This window comes from Fistularia commersonii, chromosome 26, assembly GCF_037954325.1.
Source record: "Fistularia commersonii isolate RoL2024-O1a breed Wild chromosome 26, RoL_Fcom_v1.0, whole genome shotgun sequence".
Lineage (NCBI taxonomy): Eukaryota > Metazoa > Chordata > Actinopteri > Syngnathiformes > Fistulariidae > Fistularia > Fistularia commersonii.
In genome coordinates, this window is record NC_141309.1 from 6,741,407 (window position 1) to 6,762,642 (window position 21,236).

At 40.8% G+C, this 21,236-nt stretch overlaps 1 protein-coding gene and 1 non-coding gene across 3 annotated transcripts in view; one reads left to right on the forward strand and one right to left on the reverse strand.

The window, feature by feature from the left end:
• Positions 1-234: 234 nt before the first annotated feature.
• Positions 235-307, forward strand: trnak-uuu (transfer RNA lysine (anticodon UUU)). The gene has a single exon. It is a non-coding gene; the product is annotated as a tRNA-Lys (tRNA).
• A 627-nt stretch (positions 308-934) lies between these two features.
• The window catches only part of sgsm1a (small G protein signaling modulator 1a), a 33,295-nt gene continuing 12,993 nt past the window's right edge, over positions 935-21,236 (reverse strand). Inside the window, exons 4-25 of one of the 2 annotated variants that reach the window (XM_086173857.1) lie at positions 20,272-20,434; positions 19,996-20,148; positions 19,827-19,894; positions 18,359-18,504; positions 17,434-17,571; positions 16,233-16,357; positions 14,092-14,159; positions 13,551-13,714; positions 13,022-13,157; positions 12,189-12,318; positions 11,882-11,946; positions 11,254-11,399; positions 10,288-10,416; positions 10,020-10,202; positions 9,279-9,350; positions 7,987-9,042; positions 7,759-7,883; positions 6,642-6,724; positions 6,417-6,526; positions 6,155-6,251; positions 4,272-4,439; positions 935-2,663 (exon numbers count right to left, since the gene is read on the reverse strand). In XM_086173857.1, coding sequence (XP_086029983.1) covers positions 2,575-2,663; positions 4,272-4,439; positions 6,155-6,251; positions 6,417-6,526; positions 6,642-6,724; positions 7,759-7,883; positions 7,987-9,042; positions 9,279-9,350; positions 10,020-10,202; positions 10,288-10,416; positions 11,254-11,399; positions 11,882-11,946; positions 12,189-12,318; positions 13,022-13,157; positions 13,551-13,714; positions 14,092-14,159; positions 16,233-16,357; positions 17,434-17,571; positions 18,359-18,504; positions 19,827-19,894; positions 19,996-20,148; positions 20,272-20,434 — 3,614 coding nt within the window. In that variant the 3' untranslated portion in view covers positions 935-2,574. Of the gene's footprint in view, positions 2,664-4,271; positions 4,440-6,154; positions 6,252-6,416; positions 6,527-6,641; positions 6,725-7,758; positions 7,884-7,986; positions 9,106-9,278; positions 9,351-10,019; positions 10,203-10,287; positions 10,417-11,253; positions 11,400-11,881; positions 11,947-12,188; positions 12,319-13,021; positions 13,158-13,550; positions 13,715-14,091; positions 14,160-16,232; positions 16,358-17,433; positions 17,572-18,358; positions 18,505-19,826; positions 19,895-19,995; positions 20,149-20,271; positions 20,435-21,236 lie in introns of both variants that reach the window. The other variant, XM_086173856.1, reaches the window with a different exon arrangement.

Below are 21,236 nucleotides of genomic sequence, written 5' to 3' on the forward strand. Positions count from 1 at the left end.
CTGATACGAACGGTGGTGCCCCCTGCAGGCCAACACAAGAATTGCAAGACCCCGCAGTCACAGAGCGTGAGGGGGTTTATTTTCTTCATTCCAGTCCAAGAGTTTTGATCAAAATAAAAACATGTTCCCGGCACTTCAAATCTGAATGATGCATCCCACTTCATCAGAGACTCATATGGATATTCCTGGATGTTTGAAGTGAATATAAATGGTGGCGATACCGCCCTTTCTTGAGCCCGGATAGCTCAGTCGGTAGAGCATCAGACTTTTAATCTGAGGGTCCAGGGTTCAAGTCCCTGTTCGGGCGTATCTTTATTTATTTTTTCCTTCCATGAGACTTCCTTAAATGCATATGGGAATGTTGACACGGCATTAGGAATATTTTCAGTGTTACACTTTAATATGTAGACCCTCCTTGGAGTAGCCTGGAGAAGGGTATTGAACCTTTAGAGGATGAAGCACTCGCCAGTCGTACACTATTGTTATTTCTTCGATGAACATTGGAGTTGCTGATGTGTCATTTCACGTCTGTCTCGTACCTCCCTTGTCTCTGTCACGCTCTAGCGTTCTCTTTTTCTGCCTTTCATTTTTTCGCTCCCTCTTTCTACCCCAAAAGGCAATGTTTCCTTGCCGTCGTCGCCAAGGGCTTGATTCTTTAAACCATTTTAAAGATGTGATGTCTTCACCTGCTCTACATGTAAAGTGTCATCAGACTGCCGTATTTCGATGAGGAACCACGTAAATGAAATCTCTCTTGACTAAACCCTTCCAAGGAGATCAGGGGTAAATCATCCAGCACTTTGTGGCAGGCCAATTGATATTCATTTAAGTTTTATGTCGTCCCACAATGGATGACTGTGTGAAACAGACTTGTTTTAATTTTGTGTACCACATCTGGATAACCAGTGACTGAATAAATAGAATGCAAATTACAGTGTCTTTAAAAATAATGATGATTCAGGTTTTATTTCGTAATATAATAACATATACCATTTAATATATAGTTTCTATATATGAACTCTTAGTATGTCCTTTGATAGTTCTACAATACACAAGAAAAACTGGGCAAAAAAATGACAAAAAAAAATCAGCTTTAAAAAAAAGGGGCATTTGAATGCGAACATGGGAGAATAAATAAATAAATACATTTTTTGCAAACAAATACAGCACAATAACATTATCATTCACAAAGAAACACCTATATTAATGCAGTTCATCTCAACCACATTCATGGAACGGCACTCTCATGGCACCATAGCGGGGCAAATGATGAAGAGCATGAATGTTTATAAGTGAAAACAATAGAAGATAGAAATAGAAATAAAGGAGTGAAACGGAGATATAGATAGTGTGCGTCCTCGCAAGCTTCAACATCTATGGAAACCTCTGACCACTTTTTTACGCCTCCCATCATTAACTGTGGTTTATCATGATTTGGCCACCATCGTATCTGCCACTGGCCGACTCTTACCTCAGGATTTAAGCATAAAGACCTATTCTCGCTGAAATTAAAGTATGATTAAAAAAAGAAATTCCTGGGAATGCCGACGGGTGATTTAAAACACAATGCAGAAACAGAAGATGATCAAACAGCACCAATTTTACAAAATATACACCGGAGAGTTGTAAAGCCCGAGGCTTTTTGCTGTGTGTAAAGCTTTGCTCAGATATCCATAAGTCACTTAAAATGTCAGACTATGATTCTACAAGTGATAGTGTCATATAATCTTCAGAAGTAAAACACAATTATCTCTCTGTACACTGGGATTCACAGGTAACAAAGACAAAGTATCTGGCAGACAAAGGCAATTCAAAGACGTCGGAAACACTGTCAGATATAAAACCACTCACAAATCTAAACAGTTAAGGTTTTCCGGTAAACATAAGTGGAGGCAGGTTACGTTTGGGCTGCAGCACTCTGTCATCACTGTTTTTCTGGATGTTGCATTTGAAACAACGTGTGAAAGTCTGACGATATTACGCAGAAACTTGTAGGGGGATAATCCGCCGAAATGTTTTAAAAATTCTTTTAATGTGGTGGATGTTAGCTACTAAAATAAGCAATATAAACCATTATAACAACATACCGTTCTCATAAATATAGTCTCTAGCTGAATTCAGCTCTTAATTTCGAGTTGAAATGTGCAACTAAAACCATCCTTTTTTCGAAAATATTCTGAAAATATTAAGTATTCTCTGATTGGGATTCACAATTAAGGGATTGGAGACAAAAATATTGTAAATTGAAGAAATTATTTTCTCTAGGACATTTACGATCATTTGCAAATACTGACAAATTCAAAGCGTAATATTCTCATATAACTGACAACACAAACAACAGTGGATACAGTCAATAGGGCTCATAGCAGCAAACAGTGATTGTAAAGATATGTCTGCGTGTGTGTGTGCATGTGTGTGTGAGTGTTTGTGTGTGTGTGTGTGTGTGGGTGGGTGCGCGTGCATGTGGGCATAATTGCTCACGGATGTGTGAAAGAGCTTCTGTATGTTTTAATATTGTGCTGCTACAGATGTTTTATACTTTATTTGGAAGAAAAAGAAGTCAAAACACCACAATCACTTGTTCTCTATAAGCATCTGCACCTTGCAGACCAGATCTCTTGCCAGGGTCAAAATCTGCTTTATGTTGTGATGCTCGGCCATTTCTGAAAGATAAGGAAAAGACACTTTTAAGATTAAAAACTCGAAACACTTTCTTTTACACACTAAATAGAATGCGACATTGATATGCATAATAAAGCCAAATAAAAATGTCAGATACATGATTGAATGTAGGTAAAACGCTTTGACTTGAGTGTATGAACCGGAGGCCTTTAAACATCCAATATTAACAGCTTTTGGGATGAAAGACACCTAATTTTATCCACAAATCTTTTGTAAATGCAGGCCCCAACATTTTATTAGGTGCAGTACGAGAATATGTTGGCAAAACAAATAGGAATATATTTTTTTCCTTGTTTGAGGATTTTCAAGTGGTATATTTGAAGTGCCAGGTCACATGCACATCCCAGAAGACTGGTTAAACCTGTCGTATGCAAGAGAGATGGGTTGGGTAGCATAAACTTTGATGGCGAGTGCGAGTAAACAGGAGTAACTGGATGCAAATATTGCTATAATCATTTGTGTGTGCGCGCACACACACACACACACACACACACACACACACATATATATATATACACCGGTATATATAGACACATAATATTTTGGAGAAAGCCTAGAAAGTCTTTTTTTTACTGAGTTATCAGAAAAGGATGCCATCTACATATCGCAAATGAGTATTCAAAGAAATTAAAAAAATTTTAATAATATAAATTAAAGTTATATATCTATATATATATATTTTACTTTATATATACATATATTTTACTTTATATATATATAAAACTTTTTTTACTTTTTTTGAATACTCATTGGCTATATCTCGGTGGCATCCATATATATATATATATATATGAAACTCTAAAACAATATGTTAAATAATGATATCATAAAGACATAATATTTGATACAATTAATTGTTCAGCCTGATCATGTATCACAAAAATGTTATTATGAAACCTCCAGAGATGTGAGTCCTCCAAGGGTTCAACCTAATGAAACCTGAGAGGGCTTTTGTCTATAAGAATCAGAATACTTTAATGGGATATTGCTTTCAACAAAAAGCAATTTCTCCCTTGGGGATCAATAAAGTATTCTGATTCCAATTCTGATTCTGATTCCTCTTCTCTCGTCATTTCAGCAAAGTAATGTAATCAGCTTGAAATTAATTCACTTCAATTTCCAAGATGTAGTTCCCTTTAGTTTGAAAATCATATGCCAGAGAATCCATATTAAGAGTACACTACAGGATTTTGTCTGAAAATAGAAATGCAGGAAAATTCGATTTTTGCTGCTGGGATGGAAACAAGGTATTTTTTCCGGATTATAAGCTTTTGCCGTGTATGTGATGCGAAGGCACGTTTTTGTCGTCTCTTTAGTCACAGATAGTTTTGTCAAAGACACGGATGACATGATAATGAGCGCTTCTTACTGCACACCAGGCTCGTAAAATGTTGCTTCATTTTGTGGAGCTGATTTTCACCTGTTGTTTCTTTTGTGGAGTGTTATAATTAAAAAAAACAAAACAAAACAAAAAAAACCTCCGTTGGAGAAGCTGCAAATTTTGAAGCTGATACTTGAGACAAACTCAAGTTCAATTTCATTCTATCTATCATATGTCAAACACAAAGCAGCGAGTTTTGGCTTTTTACCGTTGAAGAATTTAATGATTTCAGTAAAGTCCATGTTGTTCTCCAAGATGATGTCTCTGTAGATCTCCACCAGTGCCAGGGCGATGAAGAGGACAAAGTGACTCGAGGAGGCAAACTTGGCTGCCCAGATGGTTTCCCACACTGCGAATACGTCGTCATACACCAGCTCTGAAAGAAAAAGAACAAGGGGGTAGGTGAGCGGCGGAAGACAGATTCAGACATTTTATTTTGATATGATAGGCAAAGCATCTCTCATTTTTTTCAATTCAGGAGCCTGTGATCAATAAAAAAAAATTTACATGTAACAGTAGTTACATCAATATTAACTCACAAAATTTGACCTCAATATGTTTTTTACATATTTAGAACTGGAAATTCAAATGTAATGTTCTTATGGTTCATAGTGACATAGATTTAAGATAAGATAAGATAAGATAAGATAAGATAAGATAAGATAAGATTTAGTGATCCCCATAGGGGAAATTCCTTTGTCACAGCAGCGTAACAGTTACAATGTCAAAAAAAGAAATAGAAATAGAGGACTTGTCCAGGACTACAGATGGAAAATTAGCTATGAGCTACAATCTGGTACAAGCATCTCTGCCTCTGTGCTTAATGTAATTGTACACTGTCCTAGTAAACTTCTAAACAAACAAATAAATAAAAATAGAGAGACAGATGATGGCAAGACATTCATAGATAAATAGACAGCAGCAACAACACCAACAACATCAGGGATATTAACGGACAACATAAAGGAACAGTAAGGGTGAAAAATACACAATCAGAACTTAACGGCAATACAAATTTGCAAGGAATAAAATAAATGAACCGAAACAGGCAGGATGTGTGCGGGCTGGGACAAACCAGGGTAAGAAAGACAAGAGAGTTAGGGCAAGGTATTTGAATGGGTGAGGTAGTGAGATTGTGGAAGCAGCACAGATGCACTCAGGCGTCCAGACTGCTGTTTTACAGTCTGAGGGCCGTCGGCACAAAGGAGCGTCTGAAGCGTCGGGCTCTGCACCGGGTCGGGATGAACCGCTGGCTGAAGGAGCTACACATCAGCCACAGCTTGTCATGTAGGGGGTGGGAAGGATAGCTCCCATTTGTCCTTCACCCTCCCCACTGCCAGATAAGATAGTGAGGAAAGCCTCACGCCAGGAGGATGGTGAAGCCTCACACAAGAGTAGTGAGGAAAGCCTTGATACAAGAATTAAGAGTAAAATCTTCTTAAAGTAGCCCAAGTCATATTTTGACAAAGATGATTTTTTTTTCCCCCGATATCAGCTCCTTATTCAACCGTTTTTTTTGTGTTTTCTGAAAAATCTGGAAAATGACTCAGGCGATTATTTTAGGATGGCGACAATATTGATATTTTACTTTTGTGTAGGATCACAACGGTGGATTATTGATCGTGTAGCTGATTCCGATTGAGTTGTAGCAGTTGTTCTGCACTGGAATCCAGGATCAATATCCTGAGTCCTCATTTGTATACATGACCAACTACATTCGATGCATTAATCAAATCAAGCTTCGTTATAACCTTTCTTCAACAGCAAAAAAAATGATTATAAATGTCCATATCCCGGCACATCTATGGAATATATTGCAATCTTTGTAGAGGCACTATGAAATCTTTTGTTTAAAACTCAGGTGATCTAGAATGCACCAACCGTGCCAATTATTTCACCTGCAAATCTCTCAAGAATTCATTTGAAAAAAAAAAACAATAAAAAAAAAAAAAAAAGCAGATTTCCTGATCCCTTCTTGGATACAGAGCTGACAACAGAAGTTGTTTGGCATTTTGAAGCAGGGCTTAAGAAGTCCGGGCTTCTTGCTCTTTTAATTGGCACAAACTCGGTCACCCTCGGCAGTTACTTTACCTCGCTTGAAGTCCAAGAGAAACCAGCGATAGCAAAAATAGAAGTGGGTGTAGTCTCCGTTCTGGTGCATTAGCTCAAACAGCTCCGAATCCAGGATCTATTCAGGGAAGGAATAAGAGGAGATAGAGAAAAGAAAATATTGATTATTATGGGTGTGGGATGAAAAGTTTTATGTGATTTTTACATATTTTTTTTTTAGCACACACATATTTATGTGTGTGTGTGTGTGTGTGTGTGGGTGGGTGGGTGTGCTTGTTGTCACCTGGATGAGAGAGCGCATATTGGCAAAGTGAGTATCCATTGCTCCACCGTGTGGAAAATTCTGATTCATCCTCTTCATGAGTTCAGAGAAACAGCTGAAGGCCATGGCCTCTGAAAGGAAAAAGCGAAGAAAGAGAGAGAGAGAGGGCATGTAGAACAACGCCGCGCTGCTGTTCCATCAATAAATGTAAATGTGTATCCGATGTGTTACAGTGAGTTGCCTCACCATCGTCCAAAATGACTAACAGCGGAGCGAGCAGGTCACACATTCCCTGAACGTAACCGATGTCTAGGTGTCTCCAGATATAGCTGAAAACATATAACCGAGAAAGTGAGCGCCCCCTCTGGACAATAAAGTATTTGTGTGAGTGTGCGTGTGTGTGTGAAAACTTTTCTAATTATTGTTGACATAAATGTTATGTATTGTAGCGAGTCACGAATGTTGGGGTTTATGTTGATGCTTGTTTTCTGTGTGATTCTGGGGTTGCTGAGGATTTTGCGGGTGTAGTTTGGGGTGCAAGGAATTATGTTTTTTTTTTTTTTTTTACCTGGAATTGAGCGGAAACGGTTAGTTGTATTGCAGCCTTGTGTGGCACGGCTGTGACCAAAAACAGCTATTGCTTATTTAACGGACTTTTTAAAACCATGACATTTTCAACCATGTGTTTTCCCTGACTAAAACGCGACAGTATTGTTATTTTTTGTTGTTGTTTTGGATGAGTTTGTGCTACTGAAAATATATTATCAGGACTGTTACTTATAGGGTTATTGTGACCTACACTGTTACATATATTGTATAAAGGAGTGTTTGAGATGCTGGATAACATATATATTTCATGAAAATCAACAACATGATGTAAGAACTGCTCGATTTTATCAGTCTCGTAAGATGGGTGCATTCATTCCATTTAACTTTTGTGAGTGTACATTTTATATATTGCACTACATTCAATGTATAAATATGTTTAAGTATTTATTAATTGTTAATTGTTAGACATCTAAACTCATTCTGATACATTTCCACATTTTTTTTTTCTTCCTATCCAATGATATTTTGCCACATGGAATACAACATGCTATTCATGGACTGATTTTCACCCTCGCCATATCTTTACATTTACGTTTTTTTTAATTTTCCTGCCTAAAAAAAGTGTTTTGGTGCATTTTAATGAGCAATGTTGCATTTCAATGACGTCATCATTGCCGTTGCTGCGTTTAGCCATTTTTACTGTTTGAAGCATAAAGTCTTCTAAGCTATTTGTATGAAAAATGCTTCGCCTTTGGGTATTATTTTCGTAAAAACAATCCCGTTTCCCGGTCGCCGATGCCTTTCGGTGTGTTACCTGCACATGATGTTACGCAGCTTCTCCAGGTTGGCAGGAGTGAAGTACCAGTAGTTCCTGTCACACCGCTGAACGTCCTTCTCGATGCGGTGGAGATTTAATGTGTATAAATCCAAAAGCTCTTGCTGAAACAAGCGAGTCAATAAATACACTAAGACCACCTAGCTGAATGGACCGAGGATAAATGAAATGGATTTTTGCAGGGAAAAAAAAAAAGGAAGTACATACAGAGAAGGCACCCCCTGTGGATTCTTGAGCGTCTACTTCATTCTTGCTTTCTGCAGATCTGCCCAGAGAGTCAAAGTGTGGATAGAGGCTCTCCATTTCTGGCTCTTCGGACAGAAGGGACTCGGTGCCTTCTGGACTAGGCTTTCCCAGCTCCTTCTCTGGCCTGAGATCAATTTGAGAGGCGGAGTCCTCCGAGGAAGACGAGGGCTCGTAACGTCCTTTCCGGCTCCAAGGCACCATGGAAACGTTGGCTTTGGGGATCTCCTCCATCTCTATGGCCGAGGGAGACTCGTCCGATTCGGTCATGAGCAGAGCTTCCTCTTTCTGTGAGGCGCAGAAAGCCTCTCTTGCTCTCGAAACCCTGCTGTCCAACGAGAAAAGGAGGTTCTTCGCAACTTCAGATACGTTTGGATCCTTCCTTTCAGCTCCTTGGGTCTTAACTGTATTAAGGCTGGTGGTGTCCTCAAGTTCCTCGGCATCTTCTGTCTTAGTTTCTGCATTGTTTGTGAAACCTTCCTTGGTATGATTTTGTCCGTGTTCTCCTCTTGATTCGGCAGATTTAGTGTCACTCTTATCGGACGCATCCATTTCTTTATTAACTACCGCCACCGCGGAGCCTTCATTTGCAGAATCACCCCCACCCGCTTCCTCAGACTGACTATCCTCCCGTGTTTTGGGGAGCGGGCTCGCGTCCTTAGAGGCTACGTCGTCGCCCGGCCCTTCGGTTTTGTTCGCTGCAGGCGCGTTTTCTTTGGCCTTCACACCGACTTTATCCGTTTCCTCCGCCAGACCGGAGTCCTGAGGTTTGACGGGGCTCGGAGTCGGAGGGAGCGGCGCGGCCCTCGGCGTCACATCGGGCGCGGCGCTGTCCTCCGTGCTGAGGGAGCCGTCCGACAGACCCGAAGTAACCGAGAAGTTGCGGGAGGAGGGATGCCCAGAGTCGGGGGAGTTCGCCCCGTTCTGGAGCGCTCCGTTCGGCATCTTTGGCACTTGCTTGGCCTCTTCGGTCTTGGGTTCTGTCTCTATCTGGTCGACCTCCTCTACAGACTCAAACACCTGAAAGAACAAGCCAAAGGGAAGCAGGCTACTCCAGGGGAAGGGATGGGAGGATGTGAAGAACTAGCAGGAGAGAGAGTGGGGGGGATGAACAACACTGATTCAAACCAGCAAGAAACTTTATTTGAACTGATCTTTGGTTGATTTTACCGACACAATGTCAAATGACATGGAAGTTAGTTCGAATGATAATGAGCAGATGGCGATTCGACGCGGGTTTCAAATAGGTCGGATACCTGTGTGCTGCTGCTGGAGTCACTCTGCAGACGAGCCAGACTCTGCCTGTCTGAGCTCAGGGAGGAGTGCGACTGGGTAATAAAGAAATTCAGGCCAGGACATTATTAGATAATAATATATATATGTATTTTTGATTTCTTCATGTAAGGTCTTATCGCTTGTTTGCTGTTATGTTATTGGATTGCAGACGTATTCTAATAACTTATGCATCGATGTAAGAAACGATCAACCCTCAGACAGAGGTGATTGAGGCTTAAAGCTCAGAATACTTCCAAATATCTAGCCTTAAGTGTTTCTTAGACATTTAAAGTCTCAGATTTTCAATTTTCAATTTTCAGTATAACAATGTTAGCATCAAGGCTGCGAGATACTAGCGAAAAAAAGACTTGCATCCAACCACACATTTTTTTCTATTATTTCTATAATAGTTTACTCCTCTTCGTGTGTGAGGTAAAATCACGATCAACGACAACATCATTACCAACTTTGTGCGACTGTTTTTTTTTTTTTTCCCAGCTGGCTCACTTAATAATGTCGTAACCTTGATTTGCGATTCGGTTCCTACGCAGATCATTTCAGGTGTCTACCCGGCGTCTCTAAGTCATCGACTCAGCGACCGAGATGTTGAGCCAACAATCCATCACCGTTATCGTCGACAGTGATGTGAACGCCCGTGCTGGTAATTGTAATTAAAGGACGCTTATTAACTCCTTTTCCGTGTCTGCGCTTCAGTGCGTCACCTCATTGCTGACGGTTGAGTCGTGGTGGATCATCTTCTGACTGGAACCGTCCATGCTGGCGCCGGACGAGCACTTGGCCAAAGCTGCGGCGTGCTGCTCCTTCTCCCGCTGGCGTACGATCTCCTCGCAGCCGAGCCACTCGCGCATGGTCTGCTGGTAGCACCCTCTGACCTGCTCGTCCACCTAAGAGGGTGCGTGGACGGGTCAAGCGCGGGGCGACCGCCGAAGTGGAAATGCCTCGAGAGAAAAATTCGCCAAAGCGACCGACCTCTTTCCTCTCCGCTTCGGACATTCCGAACTGGTAGTGACCCAGGAGGAAAGGCCACACCTCTTTACGCAGCGAGGGGTCGACGCCGCCGAAATACACCAGACGAAGCAGCTCCTGCTCCTCGTAAGCCTGAGGACAAACGACAGGACTTCCGCCTCTTATTGGAAATAACCCTTGACCGTCATTTAAAGGGAAAATCAGCGAGTGGGGTTCGAAACAAAAAACAAAGAGAAAAAAAAACAAAACAAATCCCGCACATCTGCTACCCAGTTAGAGAGGAGTTCTGGATCAAAAATATAGAAAAAAAACAAAGGTTTGAAAAAATCCTTACACCAAGAGGGTTCCGAAAATAAAGATAATTTATTTTAGCATGACGTTTCGCACCACAATCCGCTTTTCTTCAGAATATGTTTACATATTATATATTGTATTATGTGTTTACATATGTTATCATATTTGGTAAGCATCTGAAGAAGAGCGGATTGTGGCTTCGAAACATCATGCTAAAATAAATAAATTATCCTTACTTGGTGAAGGGATTTTTCAAACCTCTATGTAGCATTTCAAAACTGCCTATGAATAAATATACAGCGTTTATTTCCTTAAAGTATAGGGTACCTCAGAAGATCAATCACTTGTCCTCCAATTAAAAAAAAAATCTGACAACATTGCCTCATAAAGCACTTAAGAGGTTTATATTTTTTTAAGCCTCAAAAAATGACTTGTCATGAAAGAATCTATTTATGCATTATTTACAATCTCTCAACCACAAAACAACCGCCGTCTTTTACGACCGATCGCAACGGGTTCATCCACGACCTGAGAACAGTTAATATCAACTATTAATCCAACTGATCCAATCTGATGAATCTGGCAATTTAACAAGCATCAAATAACACATAGAAATGACTAAAAAATAGACAAACTACTTTTTTCCTTAACAAAGTGGAGTTGTTGAAAGCTCACCGTGCAGTCCTGGAGGAAAGCCTGCCAAACATCCGTGGTGAGTCCCTTGTAGGCGTCATGGGGCACGTCGGGCGCCACGATCGTGTGATTGACCAGAGCAGACAGGTGCGTACGCACAGTGGACAGATGACGACAGTATGCTAACCCTGGCCAACGTCAATTTCAAAACAATCACATGACAAATAGTGATTTGATAAACATATTGTTAGCACCTGATGATGGCAATGACAATGATCAAGTAATTAAGATATATGACAACAATGAAATATATACTGAGGATAATGCATGACATAGTGAGGGTTCCTTATAGGGCTCCTTTTTTTTTCATTTATGTCTTTGAACAGGCCAAAAAAAAAAAAAAAAGCCAAGAAAATTTAAATTTATTACTCCAATGGAGAAAATATAGATCGACGAAACCTCAAGCTGGTTATTTTAAGTGTCATTTTGCACAATTTGTAAAACCGATTTGTCTATGTCCTCGACAGATTGTGTGTATATTCTGTCTGGGTGGTCTTGTTTGAAATGGAGGTTAAAGGGTATAAAATAAGACCAAAAAAAAAAAAAAAAAATCAGGTCAACAGGTTGATGGAGAATATAAAAAAGTGTGGAAGAAAAAGTGATTACACACAGCCATAAAATGCCCGAGAGATGATCTGATACTTCATGTTGTCGCACAGCAGCTTCAAAGGAGTCCTGCAGACATAACAAAGATTTTACCAAAATCAAATTCTTCAGTTTCCCTGAAACACTTCTGTCATGAAGGGCACACTGTTAGAAATTCGCCTGAAACCGGCTATCATTTGAAAAACTCCCTTTGCTACATTGACCGATTTATTTACCTTGCATTGCACGTCATAGTCTCTCCCATTCAAAGAATGGCTAAATCCTATTTAGAATAGATTTTTTAAAACTATAACAGCAAAACAAAGTCTCACCTCTCATGGTTGCACCCTTTAGCTGTCAGACCATCAGAGAAGCTGCCCTGGGAACAAGATGAACATGACGACTTCCTGAGAGCGGGGTGCCACATGGTAGCGCCCTGATCCATCAAGTCTGGTGGAGTCACTGCAACACACACACAAACACACACACACACATACATACATACACATACATGCATGCATGTAGATACACATGATCGCTGTCACTCCAACAATTACAATTCAGCAGGAGGCCACGTTAATATTTTGGTGATACTGCAAAGCTGTGAACAAAATTGTTCAGCTTAGTTTTAAAAAAAATGCGCTGTTAGATTAGATATAAATCAGAAAAAAGTGGTCACAGCCAATGAGCCGCCACAGCACCCGCAGAAAACAACTCTCATTCAAAAGCCCTGATCAATCACTCAGTTGTCCGTCAACCGTCTGATTAAAATGTGTCTCGTTGCACGATGCGGCTTCAATATTGGGACGCGTCGATAAACTTTGCCAGGGGCTCAAGACAGGCCGGGAGAATATTGGATGCGGGCGATTAAGGCAGGCTGACAGACGAACCGACAAACTGAAGTATGCCGGGCTTACAGTTGCGTCCTGTGAATGAGGCGGTTTATGCCCAACATTTGCGGAAGCTCTCGGTGACAAGTAAAGCCTCTATACGGGGGCAAGACTGCCCACTCGGATGAAGGGAGGAGGAAGAGGTCAGATAGCGAGGGTAGGTCAGAGTTACTGTGACAAACGATAAATAATATGTTCATAAAAATACAATAATGTGAAAAGTGCCCTGGGCAGCTAATGTAAAGTCCTCCCTCTGAAAGGGGTCATTTTCTCACCAAAGTCAGACTGGCTGCTCGCTAAGAGGATGCGGAAGACATAGTCCATTGCCTCGTCCTCGTCCTTATCTGAGACCGAATCCAAGGATCCGGATCCCTGTGGAACTCTCTTCCGCAGCTTAGGAAACACCTTCCCCTGCGATGACAACATAATTAAGTGAATGCTGATGAAATAATGCTCAGCGCACCAGAACCAAGCTAAGCCATCCACGTGAATTTAAAATGATGAATGTGCATATGCTAATGGGTGTACGGGCGTGGGCGGTTTCCATTGTTACATTGTTACAGATACGACGCTCGGCAGAGTCAAACTAAAACATACATCAGGTCTTCCTGTGTGGAGGTGCAGGGAGAACAATTAGCTTCACAGTCATCGGTATCGCTATGACCAATCTTGCAAGCAATCTTGCTTGCGCTATTTGCCCTCTCCCAAAAATTATTGATTTATTGATCACATGAGGTCGAATTAGCATTTAACACAATTTTTCTCGGTAAAGGGTTGCACGTTGGGACGACCTCAGGTGCTGACCTTTCCCCTTTGAGACCAGAGCGGAGGATCCAGCTGGCCGTGAGGAAGAAGGCCGTTCTCTAAGCAGGACAGGAACTGAAGCAGGTGGCCTCCTCTGGGGAAGCGGAACGGAGGCCTCTGGATGCCGTCCTGACTGACCAGCACCACTGTTCCCCCACTGTCCACTAAAGGAGATAGACGGGAGTTGACAGCTCTGTTAGGCTACATCAGGGGTGTCCAAACTCTTTGCAAATAGGGTCATCTTTTGTGAGGTACGACCATTCAGCCTGACATTCTTTGAACCATTAACATTAAATGCAAATGGACTTTTTTTTTATTGCAAATGGAATTCTTCGCGTGTCTGAACACAGAACACAAATCCAAACTCTGTCATTCATATTCGAATGCCACATAAAATGGGGAAAAAGTCTGTCTTGCTTTCAGGAAGATTTATCGATTTTATGACAGAAGCTGTGGGCCGGTGTAAATTTGAACACGGGCCGCATTTGGCCCGCGGGCCGGACTTTGGACGTGCCTGGTCTACGTGTTTGTTTCCACCTACCTTGTTGATGACAGTGCAGGTAAACAATCTCTTCCAGGGGGATTGTCATAGCATAGTCCCAGTATACACTGAAAATATATCATCAAGCACAGTAAATAAAGGCTATCAGTGACCAAAAAAAAACTGTTCTACAGGATTTGTTTACACATTTTAGGTCAGTGTTCTCCTTGAGCCAGTCCCGAACCTGGATAAAGGCCAGAGGGTTGCGTCAGAAAGAAAAATTGTGAAAAATGTGAATCAAATCTATGACTTGAAAACCAAATTGGTCGAGAGCTGGGTGGTAACCCACCGGACATCGGTGGAAATCAGAGGAAGACAGGCATGTTTGTGAACAAAGAGAGAAGAGGAAAGCCAAGAATCTAAGATTATGTTAGGCATTTGCTGTGTCATCTGGAAGGAAGTAGATAAGGAGACTTAGTAGTGGAATGAGCTAGTGCGAGAGTGTATGCACAGAAAGAGGTCTGCTAAGACGAAGTGGGACACCGAGGGCTGAAAAGAGCAGACAGGGGTACAAGGGAGATGCAGCGCAAGGTGAAGGGAGGGGTGGCAAAGGGCTTATGGTGACTTGTATTACAGGATGGAATGTGGGCAGGGAGGGATTTATACAGGTTGGCAAAGCAGAGAGTTGGGAAGGTATGGGTGTTAAAGGATAGAGAGGGAAATGTATTGACAAGCCGGAAGTGAGATTGGGAAGATAGAAAGAGTACTTGGAAGAGTATCGTACGAACTACCCGGACGAAGTGGCAGAGGGATGCTGGAATCTGCAAGGCGTCCGTTAAGGTGAGAGCAGAGAGCGGCGCCGATTCAGAGGATGCGGCGGCGTCATGGAGCTTGCAAATTTCGAATTTAGATTTTCTCGCTCTTGCATTCGTATCATGAGTTTTTTTTTTCGTATTTCAAGGATAAAATTTGCTCGAATAAAAATCCGTCTTGAGGGGCCACTGTATTCGCTTTGAGAACGTTAATAGTCCTTATGTCCTCTATTGTAAGTCGCTTTGGATAAAAGCGTCTGCCAAATGTAATGTAATGTTATAAAGAAAGAGGGAGCTGCATTGTGCCTTTCTAGATCTAGAAAAACCATAAAACCGGGAGCCAAGAAAGGAACTATGATATTGTATGAGGAAGTGTGGAGTGGAAGAGAAGTATGTTAGACTGGTGCACGACATGTTTGAGCTGTAAGGTGTGCCGAAGGTGTCAAAGTGGAAAAGAGGTGAGGTAATTAGTGCGAGCAGGTTGAAATGGCTGGAGAAAAGTATCAAGTGCGATGAAAGAGCATCAGCCAAAAGGAAAGGAAAGGTGTACAAGACGGTGGTGAGACCAGCCTTGATGCCGGGTTTTACAGATCCTGGCATTGAAGAAAAGATGGGAAGCAGAGCCGGAGGGAGATGAAGATGTTGAGGTTCTCTTTGGGCGTGATGAGGATGGAGAGGATCAGGAATGAGTCCATCAGAGGGACAGCACAAGTTGGATGTTTTGGAGATAAAATCAGACTGAGGTGGTTTTTACATGCACGGAGGAGGGATATGAAGAGCCTGTTTGAAGGATGCTAAGGTTGGTACCTCCGGGCAGGAGGCCTGGGGAAAGACTTGGGAGGCGCTTTGTGGATGGAGTCAAACACGACATGAAGTTTGCTGGTGTGAGAGAAGAAGCTGCAGGGGAGAGGGTTAGATGGAGGAAGATGATTGGCCGTGGCGATCCCTGAACAGAACAGCCGAAAGGAAAAGAAGAAGAAGAAGAAGGCAGAAAGATAACGTTCACAGCCAAGCAGGCAAAGAGCCACATTACGCAATCATCTCTTTCAGCTAAAGGCACCATGAACACACACGGTATGTGTGTTTTTGTGTGTGTGTGTATGTGCGCACAAGAGATGTCTGACAGTGTCTCAGTCAATAAACCACCTGCTGGCTTCTGTTGTGCTGAAAATAAGCCTCATTAGATCAGCAGGATTTACTTCCCATACAGAACACCCAGGGCTACACACTACCGCACTGCATTATTCAGCGAGAAGAATATGAAGCAAAGAAATAAAGCAGGGTGCTCGTGGGTCTAAGTTGAACCACAATGCTAAGTACGCTTCGTTCAAAAGACCGCTCGGCTCTCTTGACAAACACAATAATCATTTGCAGCTGCACAGTTTGTACCTCCGTTCGTAATCCAAATCACTGACGGAACCGTTCATGAGCTGATTGGGAGTCCATTTCAGGGTCATGATGTCGGCGGTCTGGTGCAGAGAGAGGTAACCCGGGATCGCCTCCATGTCGTCTCTCTAAAACCGCCACAAGGACAGACGCTTTCAGCTTATGCTAAAACCCCCCAAAAGAGCCAAAGCACATCGTGTTCTGCCTTCATCCAATTTTGCCAGAACATATAAATAAAAAAAGAACAGAACATTTTGATAAGTGTGCTTATTTGCAAATAAATATTCCTTTGAATATAGTACTTTAATGAGCCCGTCGCTGAGTCCCGCTCATTTGCATCAGAAAACCCAACAGAAAACACTTTCATTTAAACCCATATATTCTATGTTTGTGCACTATCTTTGTTTTAGTACAGGACTGTCTCAGAAAATTACAATATTGTGATAAAGTTCTTTATCATCTGCAATGCAATTGAAAAAACAAAGATTACTTTTTCATGATATTTTAATATTTTGAGATAGGATTTATGAGTTTTCTTAAGATGTAAGCCATAATCAGCAATATTAAAATAATAAAAGGCTTGCAATTTTTCAGTTGATTTGAGATGAATCAAGAATGTATGACATTTTTGTTTTTTGTAATTGCATTACAGAAGATAAAGAGCTTTATCACAATATTCTAATTTTCTGAGACAGTCCTGTATATTTATGAGAACTACGGGCATCACTTAGTGACTCTTTGCAGCCGTTTTATGATCGCTCAGCACAAGGAACTGGTAACACATACAGTTGTAGACAAAAAACACTGTACATTAGAAATGTAGTTCATATTGCAAAATTGTTTAAACATTTTAATTGTGAAATACAGAGAGACGGCAATGTGGCGTTTGTGCAGAGCACGCCAGAAATCAGCCATCACCGCACGTTTCTTCTCAGTATTTGAACAGTAAATATGAAAATCCAGTGATTTTGAATTTAAAAAAATATATAATTGGTGAAGTTACAAGAAAAATACCTGTAAAGTGCAAATCACTGATAAATATCACAATTGAATCATTTTTTTCATTTTACATTTTTTTTCTTTCAAAGATTGGCAAGTGAGGCACGGCCTCTCCTGCCTCCCCTGACTGCACCTCACCGGTTTATAAATATATATGTATACTATATATCTACGTACACACACAGAGGGATAGATATTAACTCACAGGTTGGACAAGCACGTTGTTTTTGCCAAACAGCAGAGTCGCCCTGCTGTTTTGATGAAGCGACTCAACATATTCCCGCGCCGACGGTGAAGGTGAAGGCCGTTCATCCATGCTACTGCTGGAGTGGCGTTTCTGGATCTAGAATACAGTGTCACTTGTACATCAATGCTGAACCATCCACGCCAAGCATTTATTTAATAACAGTCAGAATCAGAATCAGAATACTTTATTGGGAGAAATTGCTTTTTGATTTGTTGAAATTGCTCACAGAGTAAAGTGGAGAAGTATCAAAATGGAAGTCTATTCAAAAATAAAGAGTAAAATAGCGAATAATAAAAACAAAATAAAAAAGAATTTGGATCAAAATAAATAAATAAAAATAAAGTTAAAGCCTTATTTTTATTATTTACTTTATTTACATTTACTATATTACTACATTTACTATATTAGTATATTTACATTTACTTTATTTCATTATTAACTTTATTATACCGTTAACTTAAAGGTTTGTAAAAATATATGTAACGTATATACGTGCGTATTTTCAAGTACATGCATATGATAACATGCAGTATTTAATATGTATTTAAATAATAACAGATAAGGGATTAACTTATGTGCAGAGTTAAAGAAAAAGAAAAGGAAAATGCTATTAAATACAAACAACGTCACCCATCTGCAAAAAACACAGCATGTTAAAAGAGGCTGAGCTGATCTGGTTTACAGAGAACTTGAAAACTGAACAAATGTGAAGGATTCAGACCGGCAGTCTTCCTGCTGGGGCTCGACTAAACTTCACGCACTTATCTCAGCGGATCAATAACCAGACAGAGATCGTCACCAACTAGCGGCCAATAAACCAACAGCCATGCTTATTTTTGACAGCAAAAGAAACCTTATGGCGTTTCATGTCTGCAAAACTTACACACAGCGCAGGCCTCTTGGTGGGAGAATCCTGCCGGCAGTGGCCGCCATGGATGCGGTGTCTTTGCACCAGCTCGTCGGCAGACGGGTCGGTCCAGAAATGGTCGGCGGTCTTCATCTTGGTGTACTCCAAAGCGCAAGGGCCAACTGTCACAATAAAGGTGGAGGCGGCGACTTCAAGATTTTGTGAACTCTTAAGCCACAGACTTTCTTCTGCATCACTTAGACTGTTCGACGGACCATTTTTGGATCGGAAAATCATTTTCGGAGCCTTTAAACAGTAGCGTGAAAATGCCAGAACGTCCCCTCCCCTCCTTCCTTCCCTTCACTGATTTTGAAAAAAAAAAAAAGAGTTGCAAGATGTCACAGAATTTCTTTCATTATTTTTTTTTTTTTTTGGCTGTAAGAGAGGCTGTATTTCTGCTCAGATGATAGAGAAAATGAAAAAAAAAAAAAACAAGGGCTATGAAAGGAAAAAAAAAAGCACATTTTTGAATAAATGAAAAAAAAAATGTCTTCGGGAGTGAGGAGGATGGATCAGGATCGAGTTCATCAGAGGGAAAGCATGTGTTAGATGTTCTGGAGATAAAGTGAGGCTTAGATGGTTTGGACGTGTGCAGAGGAGGGACAGTGAAGATCTGGGTGAAGTCAGGACTGACACAGGCAGGAGGCCTGGAGGAAGACCGGAGAGGAGGTTTACGGATGGAAAGAGGACACCAAGTTAGTTGGTGTGAGAGAAGAGATGGAGGGGGATGGTTGGTTGCGGCGACCCCTTCAGGGAGCAGCCGAAAGCGACTATTTGACCGTCCATTCGGCCTTGAATTAACTCTCCAAATGGGTCAAGAAAAATATTTTTAAAAAAAATCAAAAAAATTCAAAAAAATTAAAAAAAAATTCAAAAAAAAGAAAAGAAATTTGAGCAATTCAGATGCTTTTCATCTGTAGTTTTGGCAGATTTATGTGTGAGTTTGTTGATGGATATATGTGGTCCATGTTCTTTGTATACTGCTCAAAAAAATAAAGGGAACACTTGAACAACACAATGTAACTCCAAGTCAATCACACTTCTGTGAAATCATAGTTGCCACTCAGGAAGCAACACAGATTCATTTTGACTTGTTTTAAGGACATTACATCAAAGTTGGATCAGCCTGGAGTTTGTTTTTACACTTTAATTTTGAGTGTGATTCCTAATCCAGACCTCCATGGGTTGATACAATTGATTTCCATTGATCATTTTTGTGTGATTTTGTTGTCAGCACATTCAACTGTGTAAAGAGCAAAGTATTTCATAAGAATATTTCATTCATTTAGATCTAGGATGTGTTTTTTAAGCGTTCCCTTTTTTTTTTGAGCAGTGTATAAACTGCAAGGCTACAAAAATGGACCCAAAGTACAGTTTTTGCTGCAAGATACTCAACAAATGTTACCTTTTAATGCACCGGTGAGTGTGATGGATAAATAATTACCCAATAAGGATGCAAGTATAGGTCCGTCCACAGGGTCCATTAGGACAGCTTCTTTTTCGTAGTATTTGCTGGAAGACGATTCAATGAGAAATGGTTGTTTTTTGCAACGTACACTTTAGCATCGTGCCTTTTTCTTTTTTTTTTTTTCCCTTTTAGTTTCTCAACTCACCTGCAGTTTTCCACAAGGTACAGAACAATCTTATCCAGCACCTTCTCGAACAGAGCCGTTCGGATCCACAGGTTCTTGATGGCCTGCGGAGTGAGGCTGGGGAGACGAGGCATTTTACGCAGGCTGTCTTGGCTCTGCAAGCTCTGACTTCGTCTACCGGGAGAGAGAGAGTCACAAAAATCATGGCGTGTCTGTAAATAATGAAGAGGCTGTTAAAATCTAAAATAACCCTTTAAATAATTCGACCCCATCCCGAGTTAGGATAGCTTCCCTTACTTCGTCTCGATGATTTGCTCCAGCTCCTGTGCTTTCCTGCACAGCTCCTCAGCCGGGGCGAAGTTCTTCCCCACCTTCATGAAGAGGGCCGCTATCTTGTTGCTGCGCAGAAAGCCTGCCGCTCGCCGTTTCAGCCCGTGCAAAACGCACGCCTCGACCGCAGCTGTTGGTGCAACGACACACGAGGACGTGACATTGCAACTCACAGACCTGCGCTAAACAATTCTCTGTCTTAAAGGTGTGGGAAATATAAAAAAAAAAAAAAAACAAAAACATCCAAGGTACTGACAATAAAGCAAGTAATCTCTGAAAATATTATTTGCAGTTAAATGAGCGAAAACGGAGCATTAAACCCGTTTCACGAAGAATGGTCAAATTGTTACACCAAGTCTCGAGTCCGAACAGTTCTTTCACACCTAATTCACTTGATAATTTTCAAAAACTTGTCGAAAGGCCACCTTGTCCAATAAATCGGTGAGAAATTTGGTACAATGAGCAAAAAAAAGTACTGACATAATCTATCAAAAGAAAGAAATTCACAGAAAAAAACACAGTACAAAAACACATACTCATTATTAGAAAATTAGAAACAATGATTACGTTATTATACATTTGTAGTTATGAGAATTATTCGTTACAAATGGTACAATCCGAGATGCAGCATCAGCATTTGAAATAAAGCCATTTTCCTCACCTCAGCAAATACTGTGATTTATACAGGAATATCTGAATATTGCAATGAAAGACGAATATCAGTTTCCTCTTACATAGAAATGGCATGATGGCGCTTCGGGGTGCTTTTTTTAAGAAAACGTGATCCAAATCTTAACCGTGGTTGTAATTTCACTCCTGCTGCTAACTCATCATATTTTAGATTATTTTTCCGTCAAAAAAAAAAAAAAAAAAAGTGCTGTTCGCAGAAAAACACCCCGAGGATTTAACACTCAAAGCTTTTGACTCAGACT